Below are 25738 nucleotides of genomic sequence, written 5' to 3' on the forward strand. Positions count from 1 at the left end.
TTAGAAACCGCTTACATGTCACTCACTTGAGGAATAGCAAAATATATACAGCACATCCACACTAAGAAAGGACAAAAAAAGCTTGATCTATATGCTTGAACATATTAAACATTGAAAAAACAAATGAAAACAATATGTATCAGTGTGATTCCTACAAAAATTACATATCTTGTTATATATATGTACTATATATACATATCATGGAAATTTATATAGCAGAATCCCTCTCTCCATATCTTTATCTATTTCTGGAACCATAAACACCAAACCGAAAACAATTATTCTTCCAAGAGGAGTCTGGGATAGACTTGGAGTAGGGGTGTAAGGATAGGAAACGTAAATTTTTTTTTTTTTTTTTTTTTTTTTTTTTTTTTTTTTTTTTGCAGTACTGGGGATCAAACTCAGGGCCTTGTGATTGTGAGGCAAACATGTTACCAGTTGAGCTATCTCCCCAGCCAGAAACGTAAATTTTTATCTTCATCTATATTGTGTAATTTTCTTGCAATAAGTTTTATATTTAAGTGTAATTAAAAGTAAAATGTTTTAAGTTAAAAAAGAAAAACTGAAGTAATGTAACATTTTAAGATAATGTCGAAATTGATAATCAAATCTATTTAATTTTTTTAACAAAGCAACAAAAAGAAAAGCTCAAAAATATTTATTCCCATTTGTTAAAAGCATGTGATTGTATCTATGTATATATTTAGGTATACAATATATATCTAAATACATTTATATACATATTTATACCTATCTACCTTTCTATACGTAATGTGTGCGTTCCTATATATACTACATGTATCTATCTATAGTTATAATAACATGTATAAATGCTGCCTTAGTTAAATCATAGAGAAAAGTCCTATTCTTTATCATTGTTCTTATTATTTTAATGGCAAAATATTTTCTATATGATCATGATTAATCTGGTAATTGAATAGAGTTTGCCTTGTAAACAATTCAATTAACTTTAGTAAATTAAAAAAGTTCCCTGACATAGTTGCAAAATTAAGAGGGAAAAAAAAACCCAGCCTTACGATATGTAACATCCCTTTAAATGAAACCCTTCCAAGTGTGAAGAATGCGTTAAGGTTTTATCAAATGAATGCTCTTTGTGTAGAAAAACCGATCTAAATCGTGATTTAAACTTTACAACCACTACCATCTTTCCATTTGAGCAGACTCCTGTTGGAGTCTGAGAGTGCAGGGGGGTTATCTCAGACCTCCAGGGATATCCCGGGAAACAAAGCTGCTCTGTAGGAATTGTGTAAGATTGACACCAACAGGAATTCCTTTCCAGACTCTGTGAGACTGTGAGGCTGTAGATCGGGTGTTGAGTTCCACTGAGCAAAGGGGAGGCCACTGGGCTTTCCATTTACCCAGGGAACCATTCCTGAAGATCCTCAATGGTTTGTGCGTGCGTGGCCGTCTCTGGGGGTGATCAAATCCAACCCTCACCCCGGCGGGGAGGCGGCTGTACACAGACCGCAATCATGCACCTGCCGCTTAACAGATAAGCCCTCCAAATGCGGAGGCACTCGCCCAGCTGTGGCGGAGGAGCCGAGCGAGCCGGCCCATTCCCTCCCCCTTCCCCGCAGAACAAAGGGCGGTCATTTTCTGCTCCTCCCAGAGTCAGAGGCACGAACACGCCTTCCATCACAATTAACTCAAGAATCCGAAACACAACACAAACCCACCGCAACATGCTCAAAATCAATGCCGTCAATATCCAGAACGAGAATACCAAAAAAGCAAAACAAAACAAACCTATTCAAAGAGTAAATACTCTAAGCAACAGGGCTTGAGTCAGACACACTGCAAGGTCAACCAATCCAAGCCAAGTTCAAGTACTGGGCGCCTTATAAACTGAAGAGCTGGCCATTATCCCAGGGGTTGCAAAGGTAAGTGACTTCAGGGGGCCAGGTAATGGAAAGATCTATAAGATAATAGAAGGTGGGCCTGTCATGAGCAGGACCGCAGGTGCCCCACATAAAGGCATTCAAATTCAATTTTTTAAAATTTCAACTCCTGCGACATGATTCTTAAACAGAATCTACAATCAGAGAAAGACACAAAGTTAAATATGGGTGCAGGGTGAAGGAAACAAGAATAAGAGTCAAAATCAGAAATGCTGCCAAGGAGTTCATGTGGGATGAAAGGCAGGGCAGTGATCCTAGCTCTCATTATTTGAAAGGATGGTGACCACTTGGTTTTTATCTTCAAAGGCAAGAGCAAAACAAAAGCTAAAAGAAATGGCTGATTAAGCTCTAATATGAGGGATTCAGAGGAGTCAAATCAGTTTTTGACATAAGTAACTATTGAGTTGGATTGCAAAATGATTGCACACATTTCCTTGGATGGTTCTCTGTAAATGGAGCTTCTAAATACTGTAGGTGCGGCCTTATTGGAAGGCAAGAGGTGGGACAAATGACCTCCCAAGGTCCTGATTTAAATATGTCTGTAGAGTCAACTCTTGGTTATCCAGCCCTAAGGAGGAGACAGTGACAAATCATCCTAAGCCGAAGATAATAAAAAGTTATATTTGCCTTTGGAATGTATTTTGGTACTTAAATTAGAACGTGTCTGTCTGATGCTCTGAGAATTCACAATGCTTCACAACAGCCACAAAGAAACCCTGACCTGGGGCTGGGAGGCTGCCCGATTTCGCCATCCTGTCCTCCGTGTAACCCTTATCCTTTGCTGAGGATGAGCAACAAATGCTAGCTTTCAGAATAACCCCCAGCAGCTCAAGCTTTGTCAGACAGAAGCTGCCTGTCACAACCCTTCCCTTGGGAAAGAGACTGGGGTCTTTCTCCCTGTCACATCCAGGAATAGTGCTGGTTGATCTAGTTCTTATTTCCAGAGGACAACTCCGAAGTCCTACAGGATCCATAGTAAGGAGCAAGCTAGAAAAGGGTTAGACATCTACTCTAAATTCACTACCAATGATGATCTAGTTTCTCTACCACAGAGGACACAAAAGCAAATGTCTTGAGTTCCTTGGAAGAGAAAGAGAAAAAAGGCTTCATCAAAGAGGAAGATGAAATGCAAGCTTAGATAGGAAGAAGCTGCAGGTAATGTGGAAGGAAGCCCCGCACATCAGTGAATGGGTGGGATGGAGACCCACACTTGAAGTCACATTTGCTCTGTGACTGACCTCAGCAAATGGTTTATGGGGGCATAGTGCATTGTCTTTGACCTGGAAAGGAAAAGGAGACACTGAAAATTCTGCCATCAAATGGTTCCACTTCTTCCCAAAGAGACGTAGGCCAGGACCTGCCTGGGGCCAGACCTTCTCTGCTAGATCAGTTCTTTGCAGCTGAAAGATCAACCATGAGGAGGGCAGTGAAGTAGGAGAGATGCCAAGGAAAGGGGCAGGATGATGAAGAAATGAGAAAAGGAAGCTTCCAAAGGCCCCTTAGGGAGCATGTTCAGCTCTCCAGGCCCTTTCTGCACCTCCCTCTGTAACCCTGGGAGAAAAGTGAGCAACCGAGCAGGAAAATCCCGAAGGTCTCCTGAAGTGGCTGGGGAGAGGGAGTGCCAGACTGTGTGAACCAGGCCCTGTGGCTTCGCGGCGTGGGTGGACACAAGTTTCTGAAATCAGAGATGCCTGTGGAGACAGTGAGAGACATTCCATGTGCTGGGCCCTGTAGCTCCTTCTGGGTGTTTCAGAAGGAAGGGAAAAGAGGGTGAGGAGACCTTCTGTTAACATCTCAGGTCTTGTTTTTCCCATATTAGTTTGTGGGAATACAAGATCATATCATCAACCAAGATGAAAGGACAGCATGTTCATAATAGTAGCTTGGGGGTTGGGGTGAGTATGCACTGGAGGAGAGGAATGGTTGGCTGCTGCTGTTTTCTGTCTTCTTTCCCCAGGGTCTACCAGGGGGAGGCTGGGGTCACGCAGCAGGGGGCAGGGCCAACGAGAACATCTCAGAAGTACATCAAAGTCCTTTAACTGGAGACTTTGGCAGAGTGGTGCATGGCTCTGGGAGTCTGGCTGGGCAGACTTGGCCAGGAGGGCTTGTCTTTGGTTTAGAGATGGACTGGGTAGTTACAGGGCAGAGCACAGGACAGCAGCTCTGCCCGCGACTCTGCTCCGCTCACCTGGGGTGAAAAGGGTTGCTACCATATTCCTGTTTCCCTTCTTCCTATCAAAATCTGCTTTTTAGTTTTTCCATCTGAAAGACCAGAACTGAACTGTCCAACCTAAATGTGGCTATTTAACTAAAATTAAATCAAATTAAAAATTCAGTTCTTTGATGGCATGAACCATATTTCAAGTGGTTCATAGCAACATGTGACTAATGGACACCATGCAGGGCAGCACCCATGGGGAACAGTTATGTCTTCCCAGGAAGTTCTACAGGATGGCACACTCTTTAGAAGGTTTACAGTCCAGTACGGCTCCTCTCCACAGCATAGAAGAAATGAATAGTGAAAGAAGAAATATACTTAATAAAAGAACTGTCCTATATATCATCACTACTGATCCTCATGACCACCCTGTGAGATAGGTGGGTAGATTTCAATATGCTCATCTTATAGATGAAGATGAGTTAAATGGGTTCTCAGGTTCACAACACTGGGTTAAGTATGGTTAAAATTAAAACTGGGTCTTCTGCTGAGCAGGGTGATGCGCATTGGTAATCCCAGCAACTCGAGAGGCTGAAGCAGGAGGATCACAAGTTCTGAGGCCAGCCTCAGCAACTTAGTGAGGTCCTGTCTCAAAACAAAATTTAAAAAGGGCTGGAGATGTAGCTCAGTGATAGAGTGCCCCTGGGTTCAATTCCTAGTACTTAAATAAATAAATAAGAATTTTTTAAGAAATAACACCAGGTCTTCCATTTCCAAGGTCATGCTTTTTACTGTTACCTGCAACTGCTACAAATAATATTACCTGCTGGTACTTTGTTCAGTTCCTCCATAAAAGCTCAGACCTCCCAGAATGAGGCAGAGAGGCCCCTGTAGTGTTTTTATTGATTGACTGATTTTTGAAGTGATAACTAAACTTTGTACAGTGCAGCTTGGCAACTCAAGAGTTAGCCAGCCTTAAGGTTCAAGTCCTGACTCATCCCACTTACTATTTATTTACTTGACAGAGAGCAAGCTGCTTACTGTCTCTGAACCTCAATTTCCTCTTCTCTAAATGGGGATGACAGTGTTGTCAGGACGATGAAATAACACAAGGCATGCAAAATAAGATGATGGACAGAGCCTGGCACATAGTAGAGTTCAATAAATAATAATTACCAATGGGGATTGGCAGAATTGACAATGCACTGTCATGTGCAATAGCCTTTTGAAGCTTCAGGACAGGTCATTACAGCTACCTGCCTGCCCCCCTTTTTATAGAACATGCATTTGAATCAATGAATAAGGTACTAACTCAAGATCATGTAACTAGGAAGTTGTACACCTAGGGCTCTCTCTCGAGCTATTTGAGCTCCAAGTCTATGTGTTTCTTACAAACAAGGTTACTTTTTCATGAGAGAAAGGAGTAGTGGGCCCCAAGGCATGGTGAAAGGAGGTTTAACCATGCCTCTTGATTTCCATCTTCTCCTCTTTGAAATGGGCAATTGTTTTCTTATTTTTATGTAAATTTTATAGCGCTGGGCATCTCCTCCTACCTGGCTATCACCTTTAAGCCCCTCCTATGTACAGTTCCTACAGCGCCCCGGGAAGCAGGTAATTCCTGTATGATCAAGGAGCCATAAATATGACGAGAAGAGAGGGCCTTGAAGCCCTTTGTGCATCAATCATGAAACCTGTGCATCAAACAGCCTCCATCCACACTGCCGTCTGTCCCCACTTCCTGCTGTGGCAAAGGGCAAGGTCATAGCATCCCCCACCCAAGCCGACCAGCCAGGCTGTGCTTGAGTTGCAGAGGATCACAGGGTGATGAGTAAGAATGTGTGTTGTCACAAGTCACTGGGTTTGGGAGTTATTTGTTACACAACCATATCACAGCAAAAGCCAGCTAATAGATCTGTCACACTCCAGGTGGGAGGCACTTACCCTGCCACAACAATCTCGAAGTCCCCATCGTGGTCCACATCAGTGACGGCCACACCGTAGTTGAGCTGAGTGGGGTTGCTGTCATAGTCAGGAGGTAGAACCGAGTTGGTGACTGCAGTGAACATGGGTTCAGCACGCTGAGACCCCTCAGTGGGGGGCAGAAACCACAGCAGTAGTGGGAACAGTAACATCCTGAACACCTGAAACCAAAAGATATGAACACTACTGAAAGATCCTGAAGCCAAAGAATCCCAGGAACACCCAATCCCAGGTCAGCCCAGAAGTGCCTTCCTCTGCTGGGGATGTAGCTCAGTGGTAGAGCTCTTGCCTAGCATTGTGTAAGGCCCTGGGTTCAATCCCTAGTAACACACACACACACACACACACACACACACACACACAAAGAATAAGAAGTGCCTTTCTCCCCTCTCAGGACATGCTAGTCCCCAAGCCTTTACTGACCTTTCTCCACCATGGCAACCTGCCCCCATCACAGAGGAGCACCCTTGTCTTGTTCTGCTTTCTCTTTGTATAGTGCCTATCACTGTAAAACATACAGTATAATTTACTTACACATTACACTTATTTACTGTCTTCCTCTGCTAGAATATAAGCTCTGCTTGAGCAAGGAACTTTGTCTATTTTATATGTACCAAGCCAAGGGCAGGGTACATAGTAGGCAACCAATACGTATTTGAGGAAGGAAAGAAGGAGGGAAAGAAGGAAGGAAGGAAGGAAGGAAGGAAATATACATAGGCATCTTCCACACTCTGGGAGAAATACTGAAAGAATGCAGAAAATAACCTCTCTCAAACAGTGCAGAGGTGTGGGTAAGACCCCCATGAGTATCCAGCCCTAGAACAGCAGAGGCAGTGGATTGTCTTTCTGTGGGGCTGTGGGACAGACTTCAAAAGTAGCCTGGGGGGAATCTGTGACTTGCAAGTTCCCTGAGCCAAGATCCCTCCCGAAGGCAGCTGGCCACTGCCTCCAGACCCAGAAGCAGCCAGTCAGGGGATGCATTCCAGCAAGGTCTGGCGGGTAGCACATCATTCACTTGGAGAAATTAAACCATTGCGTGCGTGTTTTATTATAAATTAATTATGTATAATGCATTGTATAATTCATTATTATATCTCTAACATAACTCAGGGTGTTGCCAAGCAGCCTGGGGCCATGGGAGCCGGTGGCACTCACCCAGGAGACAGATGAGAATGGTCTGGGAGGTGGAGGACTCCACCCTCTCTGAGCATGAACAAGGGAGGCACTTAGAATACTACAGATGGCACCACCCTGAGACTGCCCGCAGGCATAGAATTAGGCCTCAGAGAGTGTTCCAAAAGCTTGCTGGGACATCTCACAGAGCCTGTACCAGTCCAGTCCTGCCAGGCAAAGTGTATCTTCCGGCCTTCAGAAGGCAGCGGACCTCTTCCTGATGGGACTTTTGCTGCTGGTTCCACAGTGTATCTGGCAGCTGAGAACAAGGTTGACTGAGGCTGATGTCTTAATGAGAGAGGAGCAAGGAAGATCTGAAGACTATCTCCCTACACAGAGACAGATGCTCCTGCCAGTAAATGAGCTTGCTCCAGGTCAAAGGCTCAGAGACAAAAATGAATGGCCCAGGTGCTGCCTTCAGAGCCAAACAGGATTGGAAACCTCCCTGGTGCCACCCTGGGGGAGAGGCTGGAGAGCAACCTGGGGCAGGGCTCCAAGTGCAGGGCTGAAACTGCCCAGTGAGCCCTCCTGAGAAGGAGGTCTTGTGGGATGTTCAGCGGGGCAGGTTGGGTGTTACGCTACCAGATCTGAGTTTCAAATGACAGAGACTTCTGAATGAGATAGAAGCTTCTATTGGTCTATCTAATCACTAAAGGCAAATGGATCACCATAGGAGCTCTGTAACTTGGCAGGCAGAAGTTTGATTGGATAAGGGAAACTCATAACTGGATAATGAGTGGCTTGGGGTGGCGGAAGATAAAGAGTACTTAATAATCTGTGTAGACATGATGAAATGCAGCACGGATTCGAAAGTCACTGGACTTTTCAAGTTATGACTTCTATGGAAGGGACAGCAAATGAGTTTCAACTTGAGAACCAAACCCAACAGATCAACGGAGGCTGGAAAGAGCTCTCAGCTTACAACATCTGCAGTGGGTATGGAAGAGGAAAGTGGCATTGGGTGTGCCTTCCAGAAGCAAGTTAGTTCCTTCCAAGCAGCAGACCTGTAATTTGGGTCACTGCCACCAGGCATCAGGTCCTGTTAACGTAACACGAGCCTGACTGGTAGAAATATTTTAATAAAGGATGTGAGGGGCAAGAACTGCAATCCAGCCTCTTGCTTTTTACCTGTTCTCTGGAAAGTAAAGCTTTTAATGAAAGGAGCTAAGTGGAAAAAAAGAAAACTATTTTGTGTTATTCATTTCCAGATAAATAACTAAAGCAAGATGAAAAAGAAACAGTGTACCTCTGGGTCAACCTCTATTTTGCTGGTGATCTTGAACGAGTCACAACCTTTTAGTGTCCCAGGTTTCTTCTCCAAAATGAAGGCTTGCAGATCTCTAAAGGTCCTTCCTGATTCTAACATTCTGTGATGGATTAAAGGATTTTTCTTGGGGAAAAAGACCTTCAGGTCTCTCCCCCCACCAACCCACAGCTTCTTTCGTAATCTTCAAGCCAACCTGCACAGTTTTCTTTTCTCAGCATATTAAACATGTTTAATAAAATCACTTTCCACTAGGGTCCTACAGAGTTTCCCTCAAAAGGTTCAAGGCTAGAGAGAAACAAGCCAGCATGAATGTGGATCCTGAATTAACTCAGCAAGGCAGAACCAGTGGGCAGTCTCCCAGCTGGAGAGTGGGGCGAGTGTCCTTTACATTTCATTCCTCTGCCATGCCAAAGTCATTCCATGTACTCATCGGGGCTCCTTGGTACCAGTGGAAAGTTAGCAGGTAAGTGATGGGCTATCTGATGGTGGATAAGGAAACAGTCCTAATGAGGAAGTTTAGGAGACGGACTGGTAAATATCAACCCTCTCATCTCAGGACTCAGATGGAAGAAATCATCAAAATGCTCCTCCACACCCTGGCTACACAAAGGGATCCACAAACTGGTGAATTGCCATGGGAGTCTGTTAGAATGCAGAATCTTGGGCCCCACCCCAGACTTAATGAACCAGAATATGCATTTTAATACGATGTTAGGTGAACTGAATGCACATTAAAATTTGAAAAACATTGCTCAATCTTGGCTGTACATCAGATTCACTTGGGGAGCTTTAAAAAAATTCTCACGCCTGACAATGATTCCTTGGATAAGACACCCAAAGCACAGGCAATGAAGGAAAAAGTAGATAAAATGGGCTTCATCCAAATTAAAAACATTTGTGCATCAAGGGACTAGCAAAAGAATGAAAAGGCAACCTATAGGATGGGAGAAAATATTTGCAAATCATAAATCTGATAAGGTATTAATATCCAGAATATAGATTATAAAACTCCTACAACCCAACAGAAAATGAAACTATCTGATTCAAAATGGGCTAAGGACTTGAATAGACATCTTCCCAAAGATATACAAATAGCCAGTAAGAAAATGAAACATCACTAACTACATGGTAAAGACAAACAAAACCACAATGACATGTCATTTCACACCCATTAAAATGGTTGTAATTAAAAAAAAAGAAAAAGAACCAATGTTGATGAAAATGTGGAAAAATTGGACCCCGTGTACATTGCTGGTAGGAATATAAAATGATCCAGCTGCTGAGGAAAATAGTATGGCGGTTCCTCAAAATTTCTAAAATAGAATTGCCGTATGCTTTAGCAATTGTGCTTCTGAGTAAATACTCAAAACCATTAAGAAAAGATGGTTCAGGAGATATCTGTACACCCATGTTCAGCAGCATTATTCAAAATAGTCAAAAGGTGGAAGTAACCCAAGTATCCCTGGATAGATAAGTGGATAAACAAAATATGGCATATACATACAATGGAATATTATTCAGCCTTAAAGAGGAAAGTCAATTAAGATGAATCTTGACATTGTACTAGCAAAGTAAGCCAGAAACAAAAGGACAAATATTGCTTAATTTTACTTGTGCGAGGTACTTAAAGTAATCAAATTTATCGATAGAAAATAGAATGTGGTTTCCAGGAACTGGAGAAAAGGGAGAAAGTAGAGTCAGTGTTCAGTGAGTAAAGAGTTCAGTTTGGGGTGATGAAGAGCTGAGACAGAGGGTAGCAATGGTTGCACAGCAATGAATGTACTTGATGCTCCTGATCTGTGCACTTAACCACGAGTAAATGGCAAATTTTACCTTCTGTGTAGTTTACCACAATTAAAAGATACTGACACCTGCATCTCCTCCCAAGATATTCTGACTTAATTGGCCTAAGATGCAGCGTGGGCATTGGATGTTTTAAAGTTCCCATGTAATTCTAACATGTTGCAAAGTTTCAGAAACACTATTCTACACCAGTGCTTCAGGTCTCTCAAACTTTAATGTGTGTACGAATCACCTGGTGGTCTTGTTCAAATGCAGATTCTGTAACTTGGCTATAGAGTCCAAGATTCTGAATTTCTAACAAGCTCCCAGGTGGTGGGGGTGATGCTGGTCCATGTACCATACACTGAATAGTGAGATTCTTTACCATGGCTCCCAGAGGCATGAGACCAGGCCATGAACTATAGTGAAAGTACAAGATTGGTTCAAGAGCCTTCTTCTGTGCTTCTAGATCTAAGGAATTGAAATCAGTCGAGAGGCTATGCAAACCCCAGGGCTGCCCAGACTCAGGTCTTCTTTGAACACTCAAAGTAGTAGCTGTCTTCAGCTCAAGGCCAAATTACCACAATGGATATGGAATGACAAATGGATTCTGAGTCTAATTTTTGTGAAGAGGTGAGAAGAGGGAAGAGTTGAACTGGAGGGAGTCTGGCCAAGGAGACAAGAGGTGAATATCATCAAAGGGAAGGGCCCAGAGAAAATGGAATATAGGCAGGAATTTGTAGGCCACATGCCAATGTGTTCCCTGAAACCACCAAAGGAGGTGCCCTATTATTATTTGTTAAATGAAGGAGGGAAGAAAGGTTTCTAGAAACTTCTTTCTCTAAAGCAATGCTTCTCAAATGGAAATGTGCTTGACAATCACCTGAGGATCTTGTTCAAATGCAGGTTCAAGTTCAGTTGGTCTGAATGCCTAACACACTGTCATGAGATGCCCAGGTCACTGATCTGCAGACCTCACTTTCAGGAGCAAGGGTCTAGACAGGTGGCTCCCAACCCCAGTTGCTCAACAGAATCACCTGGGAGCGCTGAGAAATATGCCGCTGCCTGTGTCCCTCTGCCAGGGTGTGATTTAATTGGTCTGGGGTGGGGTTGGAGCGCCGTATCTTTTTGGAAGCTGCCCAGGTGGTGTAAATGGGCAGTCAGGATTGAGAAGCACTGCCCTGGACTCATGGTCCCTCCATGGGAGTGTAAGCTGCAATCTGATTTGAAGTGAAAAATGTTTTTGCTACCAAAATTCATCATCGGCTTGTTGAAGTATATGAAGAAAATCTATTTAGCTGGAGAGTGTCAACAGAGGCGGGGGATATGAAGTTGGGGGAAGAAGGCAAAGTAGGCTGATACTGCCTGAAGCAGAAGAACAATGGGTGCCCGGAGGGACCTCGCACTTGATATGGCTCGCTGGGGAAGCCTCCTGTCATACCACTGTGAACATCTGAATCCTTTGGGAGAACAGGTAGGAAAGTTAAAAATAGAAAGGAAAAATGGGTTGAATGAGCATTTCTGTTTTCTTGAATGCTGTGTATCAAGCACCTACTAAGTGTCAGAATACTATAAGTGGTACTTACTTGTGGGAGTAGCACCTGAGCAGGACCTAAGTAGTATACAGAGTGCTACATTTTATATAGCATGTGCTAGTACACAGTACCAGTACTCTAGTACGTAGCGCTAGTACTCTAGTACATAGTGTGTGGCACTCTATGCACTATCTGCTGGAGATGCAGTGAACACTAGGATGCAAAGATGAATGAAACCTGGTCCTCACCTTGCAGAGCTCTGCCAATAGGCAGTGGAACAGGTGTGATGCCCTGTGTGGGGGCCATGGATGGCTGTCCAGGGGCAGAGCAGTCCAGAGGAGGCAAGGCTAAGCATCAAAGGTGGAGCTTGGGCAGAGGGGCACAGGGCCAGAGTACACAGTGCTTCAGTAAGGAACATGTACTTCTGGCACAGGCAGGTGTGTGGAGGGAGAAAAGACTGGTCTTCGTAGGGGCCAGAGGTGGTGGAACTTGTGGTTCAGCCTGTAAGAAGAATTGCTTCACCATAATAATTTCTTTAAAATGCTCCATAAGCAAACTTTTTGAACAATCCTCAGTAAGATGAAGCCAGCCCAAAGCCTGGAGTCAGCAACCTGGATTTGAAGTCCAACCCCATCACAAACCAGCTAGTGACCTTGGTGTGTTGTTCCACCTTTCTGATCTTCCCTGTCTTCATGTGATGCACAGGATCGCCTGACCTGCCCAGGTTTCAGGGCTTAAGTGAGTTCCAGTGAAGGCCTAGCGGGGAGCCTGGAGGGAGGCAGCCTCAGTGCTTGTTTCCCATAGCGAAGGGTAGAGAGTCTTCAGACACTGGCTCTGGGTCACATGCAGCCAAACTCAGTTTTCTGTGGCCTCGGGACTTTCCTGAATTGGGTTTGAAAACTGGTAACCAGGCAACCTGGATTCTCCACTGTGGGGTCAGGCAGCTGCAAGCAGAGGCTTCCAGGGCAATTTCCAGGGCAAGCAGTTCTTTTGTAATTATCCAAAGAGCAAGGACACACCCCAAGCACTCACAAAAGCAAGAGGCCAGAACACTTCAGATGTTGAAAGCGAGCAGAGTAATGCAGACCCTTTCCAGACCCTCGTCAGAGAGCTGAGACATGGGGAAGAGAGGCAACCATGGGAACACTCCACCCTGCACCGGCTGGGCCACCAGATCCACATAGAGACCCATGTAAGAGCTAAAGGAACTGAAGCAACAACGGAGAAGAGCTGACAGAAGCCGCCTGGCTCATTCACCCACTGCAACGCTTCCCACAGACTCGCAATAAACCTGGCCTTGTGCTGGGTGTCTTGGTCAAGGGGAGAAAGTCATTCAACACTTGCAGTACAGGGTGAGGGGTACTGTGGAGGAGGAACAGCAGGGATCTTGAGGGAGGAGCTGGGGAGTGCTTTCCGGGGGAGGGTGCTGTAGCGGGACTTTGAAGGATGCCAAGGAGAGGCTGGAGCAGGAGGGGAAGGAAGAGCAATGCAGATAGCGGATGCCTGCAAAAGTTGGGGGATCCAGCTATGACCCCAGTTGCCCTCCAGGACTGCCTATTTCCGGACCCCACTGCCAGGTCAGGAGCTGGCAGGGAACATTCACTCCCCACTCCTCCATTCCCTCTGTAGGATCCTCCACTGGACTAGAGCAGTAGCTCTTGACCAGGCAATTTTGTTCCCCTTGACCCAGGGACATTTATCAACATCTGGAGACATTGTGGGTCATCGGAACAGGGAAGGGGGTGTTACTGGCATGCAGTGCACAGAGGCAGGGAGGCTGCTGAGCATCCTACAGAGCATGAACAGGTCCACAACAGTCATCCAACCCAAAACGTCAATAGTGCAAGACTGAGAATCCTGGACTAGAGCCCTCTCTGGACCTGCCCTGCAGAGGCCACTCTGCCACGTGCTGTGCTTGACCAGGCAGGCACCCTGCTCCCACACACAAGGACCTGGAGTGGGCAGGTGCAGGTGCAGGGCATCAGCAAGCCGAGGGTCCCCAAACAGCTGCATCTGCGACAAAGGTGGCATTTCCTCTCCATCTGCCTGAGCCCTGCCTCTCCCACCCCATTGGTCCTGAGTCTGAATAGGGAAGTGGGATGATATTCATACCCCAACTGGGCCACTATTGGAAATCTAGTGTCAAACTTGGTTCTTGCTTCTTCGTTCTTCACAAGCACGGGGTCAGCTGGGGATCTGTTCCCTTTATCCTTCCCCTGAACAAGAGCAGCTCTTGCCAACCCTTCCCCATCTCGTCTCACCCACTAAGTCTTAAAGCTGACCGTGCGTGCGGCTCCTCAGTCTAATTTGTGGGGTCCTACAGGCAAAGAAAACAGAGGCACAGAGCTGCAGTTCCAAATAGCAAGTCCCGGATGAGGAATGGACAGCAAACAACAAATACGTACACTGACCATGTGCCACTACTCCAAACCTTCATGTGAATGAGTCATTTAATCCACATAGTAACCCTCTTACAGGTAAGGATGCTAGGACACAGAAATGTTAAATAACTTACCCAGGGTCACGCAGCTGGTACTCAGTGAACCCAGAATTTTCATCTAAGCCAACTAGCTCCAGAATTGATATTTGTAGGCACTACATTATCAGTTTCCTCATCAAACTTGTCTTAAACCAAGTAGAAGAGAGCGCAGTAGAAGGAGCAGCCATTTCTGCCTGGGGAAGCTTGGGCCTTAAGAGAGGCAATGGTGAGCTGGGCAATGTGGAGAATTGCTCCAGGCCAAGGAGACAGCATTGCATGAAGGGGAGGCGGCTTGGTGGAGGGTAGCAGGAGAGCTGGTGGGAAGGAGTGCAGCTAAGGAGGCGGGAGACTGTGGAGGGAGCAGTAGGAACCAAAGGCCCCCGTGGTGTGTTGAAAAGAGCAAGGCAGGGCTGGGATGGAACTAGAGTTCCCCCTGCATGGCCCTGGTTCCATCTCCACCACTGCAACCAAAAGAGCAAGCACACAAGGACACACCATGGCAGTAGCAGCCCATGAGAGGGCTGGGCTGAATGCAGAGGACAGCCGGGAGGTGACTACCAGGGCCCAGTGAAGGAGGATGCTGAGCTGGCACGCACTCAGTCTGGGTCCACTCGCTGGGGATTTCTTGTGCACAGACTTCAAGTCAGAAACTGTCCTGTGTACTAGGGCACTGAAAACAAGATGAAGCCCTGCCCCAGAGTGTACTGAGTATGCGCTCTGAGGCCTCAGTTCTGTTTCTCCTCCTGTCCCCTGACCCGGCCCTCTGCACTGCCAGCCTGGGAGAAGCTCCACATCTCAGCACCCCACCCCCACCCCAGGAGGCACCATGTCCTATGCATCTTCCCCAGCACCAAGAAAACATGAGGCTTCCTCTGCCTCCCCTCTATCTAGAGTGAACCTGCAGCAGCACTCAGAGAGGAGACTTGGTCCATTTCCAGAAAAAGGCAGAAGAAAGCCCAGGGGATCCAGGCTAAAGGACACTGCAGAGACCACTGGGCTAATGAAATGGTGTTTCTGAAAGCGAGAGGATACCTGCAGTCTCCTAGCTTTATGCACAAAGTATAGTAGATTCTGTAAAATGGGAAGGAAGGCTTGTGGGGTTGCTCTGAGAATGAAATGGGGTTAATGTGTGTTAACTTCTGAGCCCTGTGCTGGGCAGAAGGAAAGCCCAACCGTGTAGATAACAGAAACAATCATCTCACTCTTACTACTAGTAATAAATGTTTGCTGACGGAACAAATGCATCTCGGGAGAGGGAGCTGGGGCACGCAGGTGCTCCCTTTCCGGCAGGATCTGTCAAACATTGAGCAGAAGGCCCAGACTGTAGGACTTTGAAGAATAGGCTTGCTTTTGTTACTAATTTGTCTAGGAACCCCGGTGGAGTTCTTTGACTCCTTAAACACTGCTTTCCAAATGCAGAACTGCCCCCCACCTCAGTAAAGTCCTTCTTCAAACATGTAGAAGATGCCTGCTGGCCAGGTTAGCAATGATGACCCGGGCATGGGCCCTGGCCTCACTCAGGGGGCTGACAGTCTGCACCATACACTGGGATAAATCCAGCAAAGCAACAGGTCCAAAGTCAGGCTGCAGCCTGTGGGAGGGAGGGAGTCAGGTGGGTGGAGAGGCAGGCAGGAAAGGCTCTCTGGAGCAGGTGAATTGGGATTCCAGGTAGACCTATGGATCAAAGGCAAGGATGTGAGACAGCTTGGTGCATGCTGCCAATGCAGCTGCTGAGGCTGGAATGCAGTTTCTGGGACAGGGGTGGAGGGAGAAAGGAGGGGAAGAGAAGGGAGGCAGAAGGTGGAGACACAGTTGTGTAGAGGCTGCCATGCCAAGGGAAGGAGCCTGGAGTCACACCGCCTGCGCGGGAGGTTTTGAAGTCAGACAGAGACATGATCAGACTTGCATTTTCCAAAGGCCATTTTAGCTTTGGGCAGCAGCTTGCAGGATGGATAGTCTGGATTTCTGAGCAGTGAGTGAGAGTGTCCCCAGAGGGGATTTGAACAGCCTGGGGTGGGGGTGGGGCAGGCCACTGGATGACCTCCAAAGTTCTTTTCCAAGCCCGAGAGTCTATGGGTCAGGTTTTTTCCCTAAATCATTTAAAATGCATTAGTGGACCTTGCTATTTAAAAGCATCCTCCTGGGAATCTTTCTGTGAAGCAATGATTCACTCCCTAGTTTGTCCTCAGTGGAAATCCAAATTTCCATCTACTCCACCAGCTCAGAGCAAGGAGAAGTGGCACTGAGCTCCCTGGCAGCAGCTAGGGGAGGAAGAAAGGGCGAGAGAAGCAGCTGAGGATGGTGAAGAGGAAGACACCCCCAGCCTTGCCTCAGGTTTAGACCCTGCCATCATGTCTTGGGTGGGCCCTGCATATGACCTCAAGTCCTGCCTGATCAGGGGCAAGGCGCTGAATTTTAAATGGCCCTGGTGCCAGATGTTGGCTCTGGAAAGGAGCTAACAGGGAAGCAGTCCTCACTGACCCAGGCAGTGTGAAGATCCACTTGAATACCAAAGGCCACCTCTACCCCAGAATGGCCACCTACATTCCTTATTTATTTATTCATCCACAGAGCACCTGTTGAGCATGCCAAGTGCCATGCTAGGCACTGAATCTGTAGCTGAGAACAAATGACACAGTGACTCCCCACGCCAGTAGCAAGGCAGTGTTTCTCCTTCTTGGGGACTCTTATTTCCCTACCTGAAAGCCTCCTTGGATCCCCATAGCTTCTTAGATGAAAGGTATGTGCTAATGGTTTCCAAGACAGAGGCTGTTCTTAGAGACCAGGGTGAAAGTGAACATGACTTCACTTAGAACAAGAGCCTGTGGCGATGGAAAGAGCCTGTCACCCAGCTCCTCTAATTACAGGGACTGACCTCCAGAGGCTAAGGGACCCGCCTCAAGACTTGCAGAGCATCTGAAGCCGGGATCGAGGCAATGAAGCTCCCTGCTCCACTGGGGTAAGAAGGGATGCAACCTTAGTTTTCTGAGGGAACCCCAAGTGACTTCCTACTTCCATCCCTGGGCACAAGGAGGACAAGACCAGCTTTGAGCCTTCTGATAAAAGCACCACTAATGCTGCCCATCCAGGAGGAAAAATGTGGGCCCACAGGCATGTTCCCCTCCTGAGAGCCCATCAGGATTTGCAAGATTTGATGCTTTCTTTAAGACAGACATTAAAGGAGGCCGCGAGACCAGTGCAGAAATCTCCCCCAAGCTGGCTGCGCTCCGGGTAGGTGGAGACTGGCACAGGGAAGGGAAGAGGTCCCTGCAGTCATCCCTCCTCTGTGACCTTGTCACTGTACTTGTCGGGTGCACACAAAGATAAGAGTAACTGGAAACAACAGCAAGGGTCATTTTAAACTCTCTGCACTCTCGATTCTTCTGTAGCTAATTAAAGTAATATGTCAAAATGTCCCTTGGAAGAGATCTTTAAGAATATGTCTGTTAAGTAAACAAGGTTTTACTAATTAATGACACGCCTTCCCATCCCTCATTGAAGTTCCCTGCAGAATCTCCCTGTGCCAGCAGGGTCGAGCAGGAAAGGGTGGTGGGGGAAGTTACCATCTCCCCTTCCAGGAGGGAGTAGGGACAAATCCAGTCACTTGTCATCTGTGGAGCTATCAGTTTCTCCTCCGGATGTTGATCAGATTTCCTGGGCTGGAACCAACTCACAGGGCCAGGGGACTGGAATTTTTCCAAGAAGGAAACGCTTTGCTTCTTATGAAGTCAACATGATTTCTTTCAAGGAAAATTTTTATCTTTTTTTCTCTTTAAGTGTCTAGAGTTTATGAAGGGCAAATCTTTGGACTTTAAAGATAAGGATTATGATATACTTATCTTTTGTGAAGACCACCCCCCACCCCTCTCTCTCTCTCTCTCTCACACACACGCGCGCGCACACACACACACACACACACACACACACACACACACAGAGTCATGAGGATGGGGGAATGATTTTGTCCAATATGATAAAATGAGTCAGTGGTAAAGCCAGAAATAGAACTTTCCATACTCCCAAATTCATAATAATAGCAATATTAACAGTAGTCTCTAATTTTCCAAGCATTTTCAAGTTCACATTTAATCTTCACAACCACCTTGGGGGAGTGTAGGTAAGTCAGTCCAGGAGAGCAGATCTGAGTGTCAGGTCAGCTCTGTACTTGGCTTGCTCTGTAACCCTGGCTGCTCCCCTCTCCTCTGGATCTCAGAGTCTTCAGCTGTGATTTGGAAGATGAGAACACTTCCAAAATCTCTCCCACCTTCTAACGAGCTGTGATTCTGCTGCTCCAGTTCAGGGGTTCTCAACCTTGTCACTGTTGACATTTGAAACCAAATGACATTTGTGGGAGGTTTTCCTGCATGTTGTAGCATGTTTAGCAACTTCCCTGGCCCCTACTCACTAAATGCTTGTGGCGTTCCTTATTCCAATTCCAACAATAAAATACGTCTCCAGATATTGCCAAATGTCTGGTGGGTAGGGGCCAAGTAACCTCTCTAGTCACTGCCCAAGGACTTCAAGAAGGTCAAGATCATAACTGATCCAGTGGAAAAAAAGGTCTTCCTGTCCCCTTCTCTTCCCCAACCCTTCACACCTTTCTGCACACTTTTTGAGCACAATCTCTCACTTTTTTTTTTTTTTTTTTTTTTTTTTTTTTGCTATTTCTCTTTTCTTAAATGCCCTAAGTGGTCCAGGGTGCATTTGGTGTGATAATGAACCAACTGATTTTATACTTTTTCCTAAGGAGAGTTCATAGGTTTACGTCCCCTAAGCAACCAGTCAGGCTCTCCAGACATTCCTCGCAGAGTCCAAGCTGGCCTAGAAGTCTGTATCTGCAGCCTGCAGGAGGCTCGGTGAGCACGAATTTGTCAGCACTATTAAATCACTGGACTCTGAGGAAGGCTTCTCCCAGCAGAAAGATCCTTCCTTAGGAATCAATAGCTCAGGGCCCTCCATCACATTCAGAATTATCCTGGGACCTGTAAAATTTCTTTACCCCAAGCATGGCAGAACCCCAAAGTGAAAACCCTAAGATGGGGGAGGGAAGAAGGCTAGGAGGAAGCCCTGCCAAGAAGGCCTTGTCCGTCAGCCTAGATGTGGCCATGAGCAGGGGCTGATGTGCAAACCTGGACACTCAGCCTTGCTTGCTGGGAAAAGAGGACTCTGTGTGGTTCCCAGTGATCCAGCAATAATCTCCCCTTCCAGTTGAATACCTCTTTACAGCTTACCAAGGGCAGAGACACACTAAAGACCATCTCCCCTGATCTTCACTACCCTCCCCTCATCACCACGTAGCTGAAGAGGAAACTGAGGCATGCAGGGGTCAAGCTCAAGGTCTCTAAGTCAGTAATTGGTGAGTCAGATTCTAAGGTGTTGGCTTCATTATTACAATGAGAGCAGGTCAACCACCTAGTGGGGCTCATGAAAGGGATCACTTTTTGTTTGCTCAGTGTCTAATGCTGTTTCTCAAACCCTGTACCCCCCATTTAGAAAACATCCTATATCATATGTAGTTATATTCCCCTGGCCCTATCCAGAACTAGACCATACTTTGAGAATGCTGGGTCACTTCTCCAGCTAATGCAGAGAGCTGGTGAGGGTCTCAAGCCTAGCTCTCAGAATTCCACTTAAAGAAAGGGCCACATTCTTCTCACCTCCCTCCTCCCCTGCAGATGAAGACTCACTTTGTCTGGGTGCCTGAGGGAGAAGAGCATCCTCAAGTATCTCCCCTGGCAACAGGCATCCCTTGGGTGAGCCTTAGGGATAGCAGAGGATTTATCCTCTCAGAATTCTGGCGTGGCAACAGTGAGTTCCTCATGAGATAGGCCACCAAAGTCTGCTAAGGCCCTGAGGGAACCCTGAAGAAGTCTATACAGCATACAAAGAAACTAGGTGGGGAGAGAGAAACAGCAAGCAGCTCATGGGTCACTCAGCAAATCTGCTTCCCAGGGCCTTGCTCAGATATCAACAGTGAGACTCACAGAATGGAAGAAAGGGCAATGGAAATGGTAGTATCTTCCAGGTCACCTAAGCAGCCTGAACATGAGGATTTTGCAAAAATAGGACATCCTAGCACTCTGACCTTGAACTGGGAGCAGCAAGGATGGGGGAATTGGCAGATGCTCTTTGGAAACTGTCCAATTCATCCACGATCTGAGTTTGAGAGGTCCCACCAGCAGTGTGTGAAGCCAGGACAGAAAGACTCCACTCTAGCAAGTCTTTACAGAGGAAAGGAAGAGCTACATGCCTGGGTTCCAAGACCATGGTGAGAACCTGGGTACTTCTGATTCCTAAATGCATGAACAGAAACCTGGAGTTGCCTAGAAGCCCACTTTAATAATGAGAGAAGATAGTGGAGGAAGGGGAAAGAATACTTAGGGATTTCCATCACCCGTGTATATACATTCCCAGAATTTTTACTGCCTCATTCTGGATACAGTTTTAAAGGCAGTTCCCCCAAATTTAATAGAGTTATTAATTAACCAAAGTCTGGTCAGTCAATAATTACCAGTGCCTATGGTAGGGATAACATATGTTCATCTTCACAATTAAGAGGAAACAGGTCACTGGAGTGGAAAGAGCTACACATAGAGAATCAGAAATCCTAGGATCTAGTCCCAATTCTTCCACTAAACAACGATGTGACCTTGGGCTAGATACTTGCCCTTAATGGTCTTTACTTTGTCATCTGTAAATTAAGTGCACATGTGAATGTTGGGGATAGGATGAGGCTGGACTAGATGCTGCCCAAGGCTCCCTTCTTCTATCTGGTGTTCTTGGGGCCTGTGAGCCCTTAAGCAGTTCAAAGAACACACCAGTGCCAACTACAAAAGCATGATCTCAGAGAGTGGGTGGGGTTACATACCAGCTTTGCCTCCTTGGAATGTAGTGTGAGCACCTGCCCCATTGCACCTGAGGTCACGGGCCGCCTGAAGTTCAGAGAGCATGTGGTAGAACAGCTCTAATTATACTGATGGCCATTGGTTGAGGGCTCAGGTCTGAGTTTGCTTAAAGCATTAAGTTGGTGTGGCCAGTGAAGGGCAAGAAGGGAGAAAGTCAGTAGTCCTGAGCTAGGTACACTTGGTGCCCCCTACTGGACATCAGGAAGCTTGCTCCACCTTTAAGCTTCCACCAACTGGGCAGGCAGCAAGGAAGCTTGAGAACCAACCTAGGCTGTCACAGATGTTTAAGAGAACTACCTCCCAGTTGGTGTTCCTCTTCCTATAAGAGTCTATGTTTCACTCCTTACAATTATACAGGGAACTGGGTCACACATTTACAGGGATACCCCTGTGCAGCCATACGATGCCCTAGTCAAACATCAAGGTGTAGAGGAATAAACATTAGAATTCAGAACACCAGGTGCAACCCAGATGGAGAAAAAAGGAAGAAAGAGCAACAAGCAGGTATTTCATTACACAAATCCCCACTGGAGGGAAGGTCTTGGGAAATGCAGCAGAAAAATGTTGCCTGCAGGCAGGCAGAGGTTGGAGATGGGGTTTGGGAATGAACTGCCAGACCCCATAAAAGATCTCCAGGTTGAGGCAGCTATCATTGGAGTTTGACCTCAGCCCTGTGTTCAGAGACGGAGTAGGGTGAAGGATACAGCCCCAACCAGACAGCTGGGGAGCAGGTAACCACCACCCACCTTGGACCTGCTCCAGAGTGCATTAGTACCAACTGGAAACTGGAATATTCTAATTGTGGTCCTGTATACCAACACAAAGACCCTAAACTCCCTTCTTCACCTCTTAAATTGACTCTAGGACCTTCTGCCTGAAGGATGTTGTTAACCAAGTCAGAAATAGAGAAAACGCTTCCTCAGAACAACCGCCATGTTCCCACTCTTCCATCCTCCACTTCTCTTTCCCCATGGCTGAGAGTGAGGTATGATATGACTATCTGAATTGGCTCTAATTCTGTCCTGGGTATTTCCTATCCCAAGTTATCAAGGTCCAAAATCTCCCATCCAGCTTTTCTCTTCCCACATGAGTTCTCCAAGCACTCAAGATGCACCACAGGGACAGTCCCCTACTCCTGGCACCTCCTTGCTTTCTTTTCCACCTGGCTTCACTTGGGAACTCCTGTACCCATCCCAGAAGGTACCTCAAGTGCGACTCAAGAATGTGTCCTGCCTGGAGAACTGAATCACCTCCTGGAACACACAGAAGGCACACTAGGCGAACCCACCACTCGCGGTAACAAGATATATTAGTCATTCACAGAAGAAGCCCCCACCCCCACCCCTATGGAGGTTCCCATCCAGGCTGGGATGACTTTGGATTCTTGAGTTGGTTTCTGCAGAAGCGGGACTACCCAGGCTCCCAACTACTGTACTGCAAAGAAGCGCGCTGCATTGCTGGGCATGCCCCCAAGCCCGGCCTGCGGCCCCATCAAAACCTCCGTGTGCTTCCACAGTGTCGAGGGGGACGCCCGGTTCCCCTGGAATGTCTGAAGCAAGCTTGCCTGAGACAGCCTGAAAGCGAGACCACACCTCGGTCCAGCAAAAGGCGGCTGGCAGCTACGCCGCGCGCGGGGCTCGCTCCTAAGAGCTCTCTGCCACCCAGCGCTGTGCAGAGGAAAGAGCTCGGCTTCCCCGAGGATGGAAAGCCAGTCCCCGGGGCTCTTCTCCAGCCCCGAAGACCCCTCCCCAAGCGTAGGCACTGAGCTATGGCCACTAGCCTCCCTGGCCCGAAGCTGAGCCTGGCTGACTGTGTGACTCTGGATACCCCTTGTACAGCCTTCCTCACCTGCTCCGCCCCCTCCCAGTCCCGGTGCCCCCTCCCCAAACACCTGACCTCCAGTGCGCCCCAACACCTTTTCTGCCAGCAGCAGGCTGTCGCCCCTACACCTCGGCTCCAACCTCCTAGCCCCCGGCCCGCGGGGGAGCCTCTGCGCGCCAATCGAGTCCGGCGTCTCCTAGCAAGTTGGGAGCAAAACCACCGCCTTCGCCGTCTTGGTCTTGCCGGGTTCCCGGCGGCATCCCCGCTACCCCCGAGGGCGAATGGGAACGGGTGTGTAGAGCTGGCGAAACTTTCTCCGCCTGAGGGTGTGGGGGCTCCAGAAGTGGGTACTCACGCCGGGGTCAGCGCAGGGAGCCATCCTCGGACTCTCTCAGCCCCTCCGCCTGGGGGCGTCGGAGCGCCGGCGCTCGCTGCCGCCTTTGACGCCGCCGGCGCCGCTGCCGCCTTGCAGCTCCCAGCCCCGGTCCCGGGCTGGCCTCGAGCCTCCCGCCCCGACGCCTCGCGCTCGCTTTATACAACTCCACTCGAGCGCGCCCGGGCTTATGTAAAGGCTGGCGGAGGCCCACAGCCAATGGCGCAGCAGCTGGAGCCGAGGGCCCAGGGTTGGGGGGCGCCCGCGCAGCCAATCGCGGCCCGGGGAGCCCGGGGAGCCGGGTGGGGGAAGGGGCGCCTCCCCGCGCTGATTTAGGAGCCGGGATTGCGGTGGCAGCAGCCGGCAGCCGGGCTGGCCCGGCGCGGCGCGTCGCGGCAGGCACTGGGGTGGGCGGCGGCGAGGGCGGGCGCCCCCGGCGCTCCGCCGCGCCCCAACGCTGCGTCGCGTAACCTTCAGGAGGCAGCCGGGCCTGTCGAAGGGGGAGCCGGTGCCTCGCGGGGCGCTGAGGGTCTCTGGCCAGCGGGTATCAGAGGTCCCTTGGGAGGAAGCGCGGGGAAGAAATGCAAAGGAGGAGGGGACGCCGGCGAGCCCCAGGACCCCGCAGCCACCCTACGCGCAGGGCCGAGGGTGGCGGCGGGAGCGGGGGCACTGCTTTCTCGTTTCCCCCCAGATAGCGATCTGGCGTCTCCGGGCGGACCTGAGCGGCCGCGCTGGCAGCGCTGATGGCGAGATTTCGCGCTGCGGAGCGAGCGCCGAGCCGATCTTTATCCAGCCTGGGGACGTGTCCGAGCGCCTCTCGGGGACTGCTCAGTATGGGGAGCAGAGCTTCGCCACGGCCCCGGCAGGCTGGGAGCGGGCGAGCACAGCTCGGAGATCAGGGGCGGCTGCCCAAACGACTGCGGGCAGCATCGGCTCTACAAACCCTGCGCCCAGCGTCCCGCTCCCCGCGCCCCCCACCGACAGCGTCCCCACCCCACTCCACCCTCCCAGTACCCGCTCAGTGCCTGTGCTGAGCCTAGTCCACCTGCTCTGACTCCCTGGCGTCCTGCCAGCCTCCCCCACTGCTTTGCTCACAGGTACTGCTTCCCCCCTCCTCACCCCCAGCTCGGCTTACTGTGGTGGGTTGGGATGGCTTCTGCTTTTCTTGACCTGGGACCGCTTGGTTCGAAGCTCCAGAAGAACGCGCTTGGTCAGCAGGGCCCAAAATACTGGTGTCTAGGTCAGGAAATTGGCCTAGGTCGATAACACTGTGAAGGCAAGTCTAGAATAGAACCTGACACATAGTAGGCACCCACTAAGTATCGAATGAATTTTGAACTCCTAGGAGTAAAGTCTTTAGGTTTCTGAAAGCTAGGGCACAGGACTTTGGATGAGAAAGACCTGGGAATCTGCCATTAGAGTAGGAATAAGCCAGAACTGTTTCCATCTACTGAAGCTTTTGTGACTGTCACCTACTAGCCTGACTTCTGAGTGCTTGACTCTTAAAATGACACCGGTGTGTTCTTTTATGGAGGGCCTCACCAGCCAGCCCCTTGCCGAATCCTATCCTGAGCAGAAATCTCTGAACCATGTTTTCAGGTCCCCATGATCTTCCTCTGAAACGTAGTAACTAAGGGTAGACAAACCTTCTAGCTCTTTGAGCTCATGTTCTTAATACTTTGAGGGTTGTGGACACATTTGAGAATCTGGCAGAAGTTACTGAATCCCTTTTCTTGAAAAATACACAAAAGTACACATTCACACATACACACATATCCCTTGAGTATAATTTCTGGATCATTAGGAACCCTGAGTCTTTTGGGACTCTACCCAATGTCATCCTGCTTCTCCAGGGGGCTTAAGAGACCCCCTGGTTTATAATCACTTGCCTTTTGAAGACCAGAGATCCTTTTGAACCTTTTGAGAATCTTATAAATGTTATGAATCTGTTTTTCAGAAAAATACACACATGTTTACATGCAATTTGTGGGAGGAGGTTCATGGATCATTAGAACTGGAGTGGGAAGGGAGCTCCAGGTTAAGACCTTTCATTAGCTGCAAACAGACTACACCCCAGAGGCATTCTTGATCTCCTGCTGTCTCCCTAAGGAGAGCAGTTGGCTCTGCACCCTGCTAGATGGTGCCACCACCCTGTCTTGAGGACATCTGCATCATGTGGCCAAGGTCCTGGCACCCGAGAGACTGTCTCCACATGCATCCTCTGCATCTTGGTCCCTGACACCTTCTTAGTGTGGAAATAAGTTGCAGGTTGTCAGATTCTGTCTGATCCATGAATGTTCCTTAGCAAGAAACTCCAACTCAGGGAGACAGCAAATGACTGGTAAT

General features: G+C 48.1%; 1 protein-coding gene across 1 annotated transcript in view; it reads right to left on the reverse strand.

Annotated features, from left to right (window-relative positions):
- Window positions 1-23971, reverse strand: part of Crtac1 (cartilage acidic protein 1) — a 134135-nt gene extending 110164 nt beyond the window's left edge. The window contains 2 exon segments of the mRNA XM_047554395.1: window positions 6019-6218; window positions 23375-23971. Coding sequence (XP_047410351.1) covers window positions 6019-6218; window positions 23375-23398 — 224 coding nt within the window. The 5' untranslated portion in view covers window positions 23399-23971.
- Between the last annotated feature and the right edge of the window lie 1767 nt (window positions 23972-25738).

The sequence above is a fragment of the Sciurus carolinensis genome, chromosome 5 (assembly GCF_902686445.1).
Source record: "Sciurus carolinensis chromosome 5, mSciCar1.2, whole genome shotgun sequence".
NCBI lineage: Eukaryota > Metazoa > Chordata > Mammalia > Rodentia > Sciuridae > Sciurus > Sciurus carolinensis.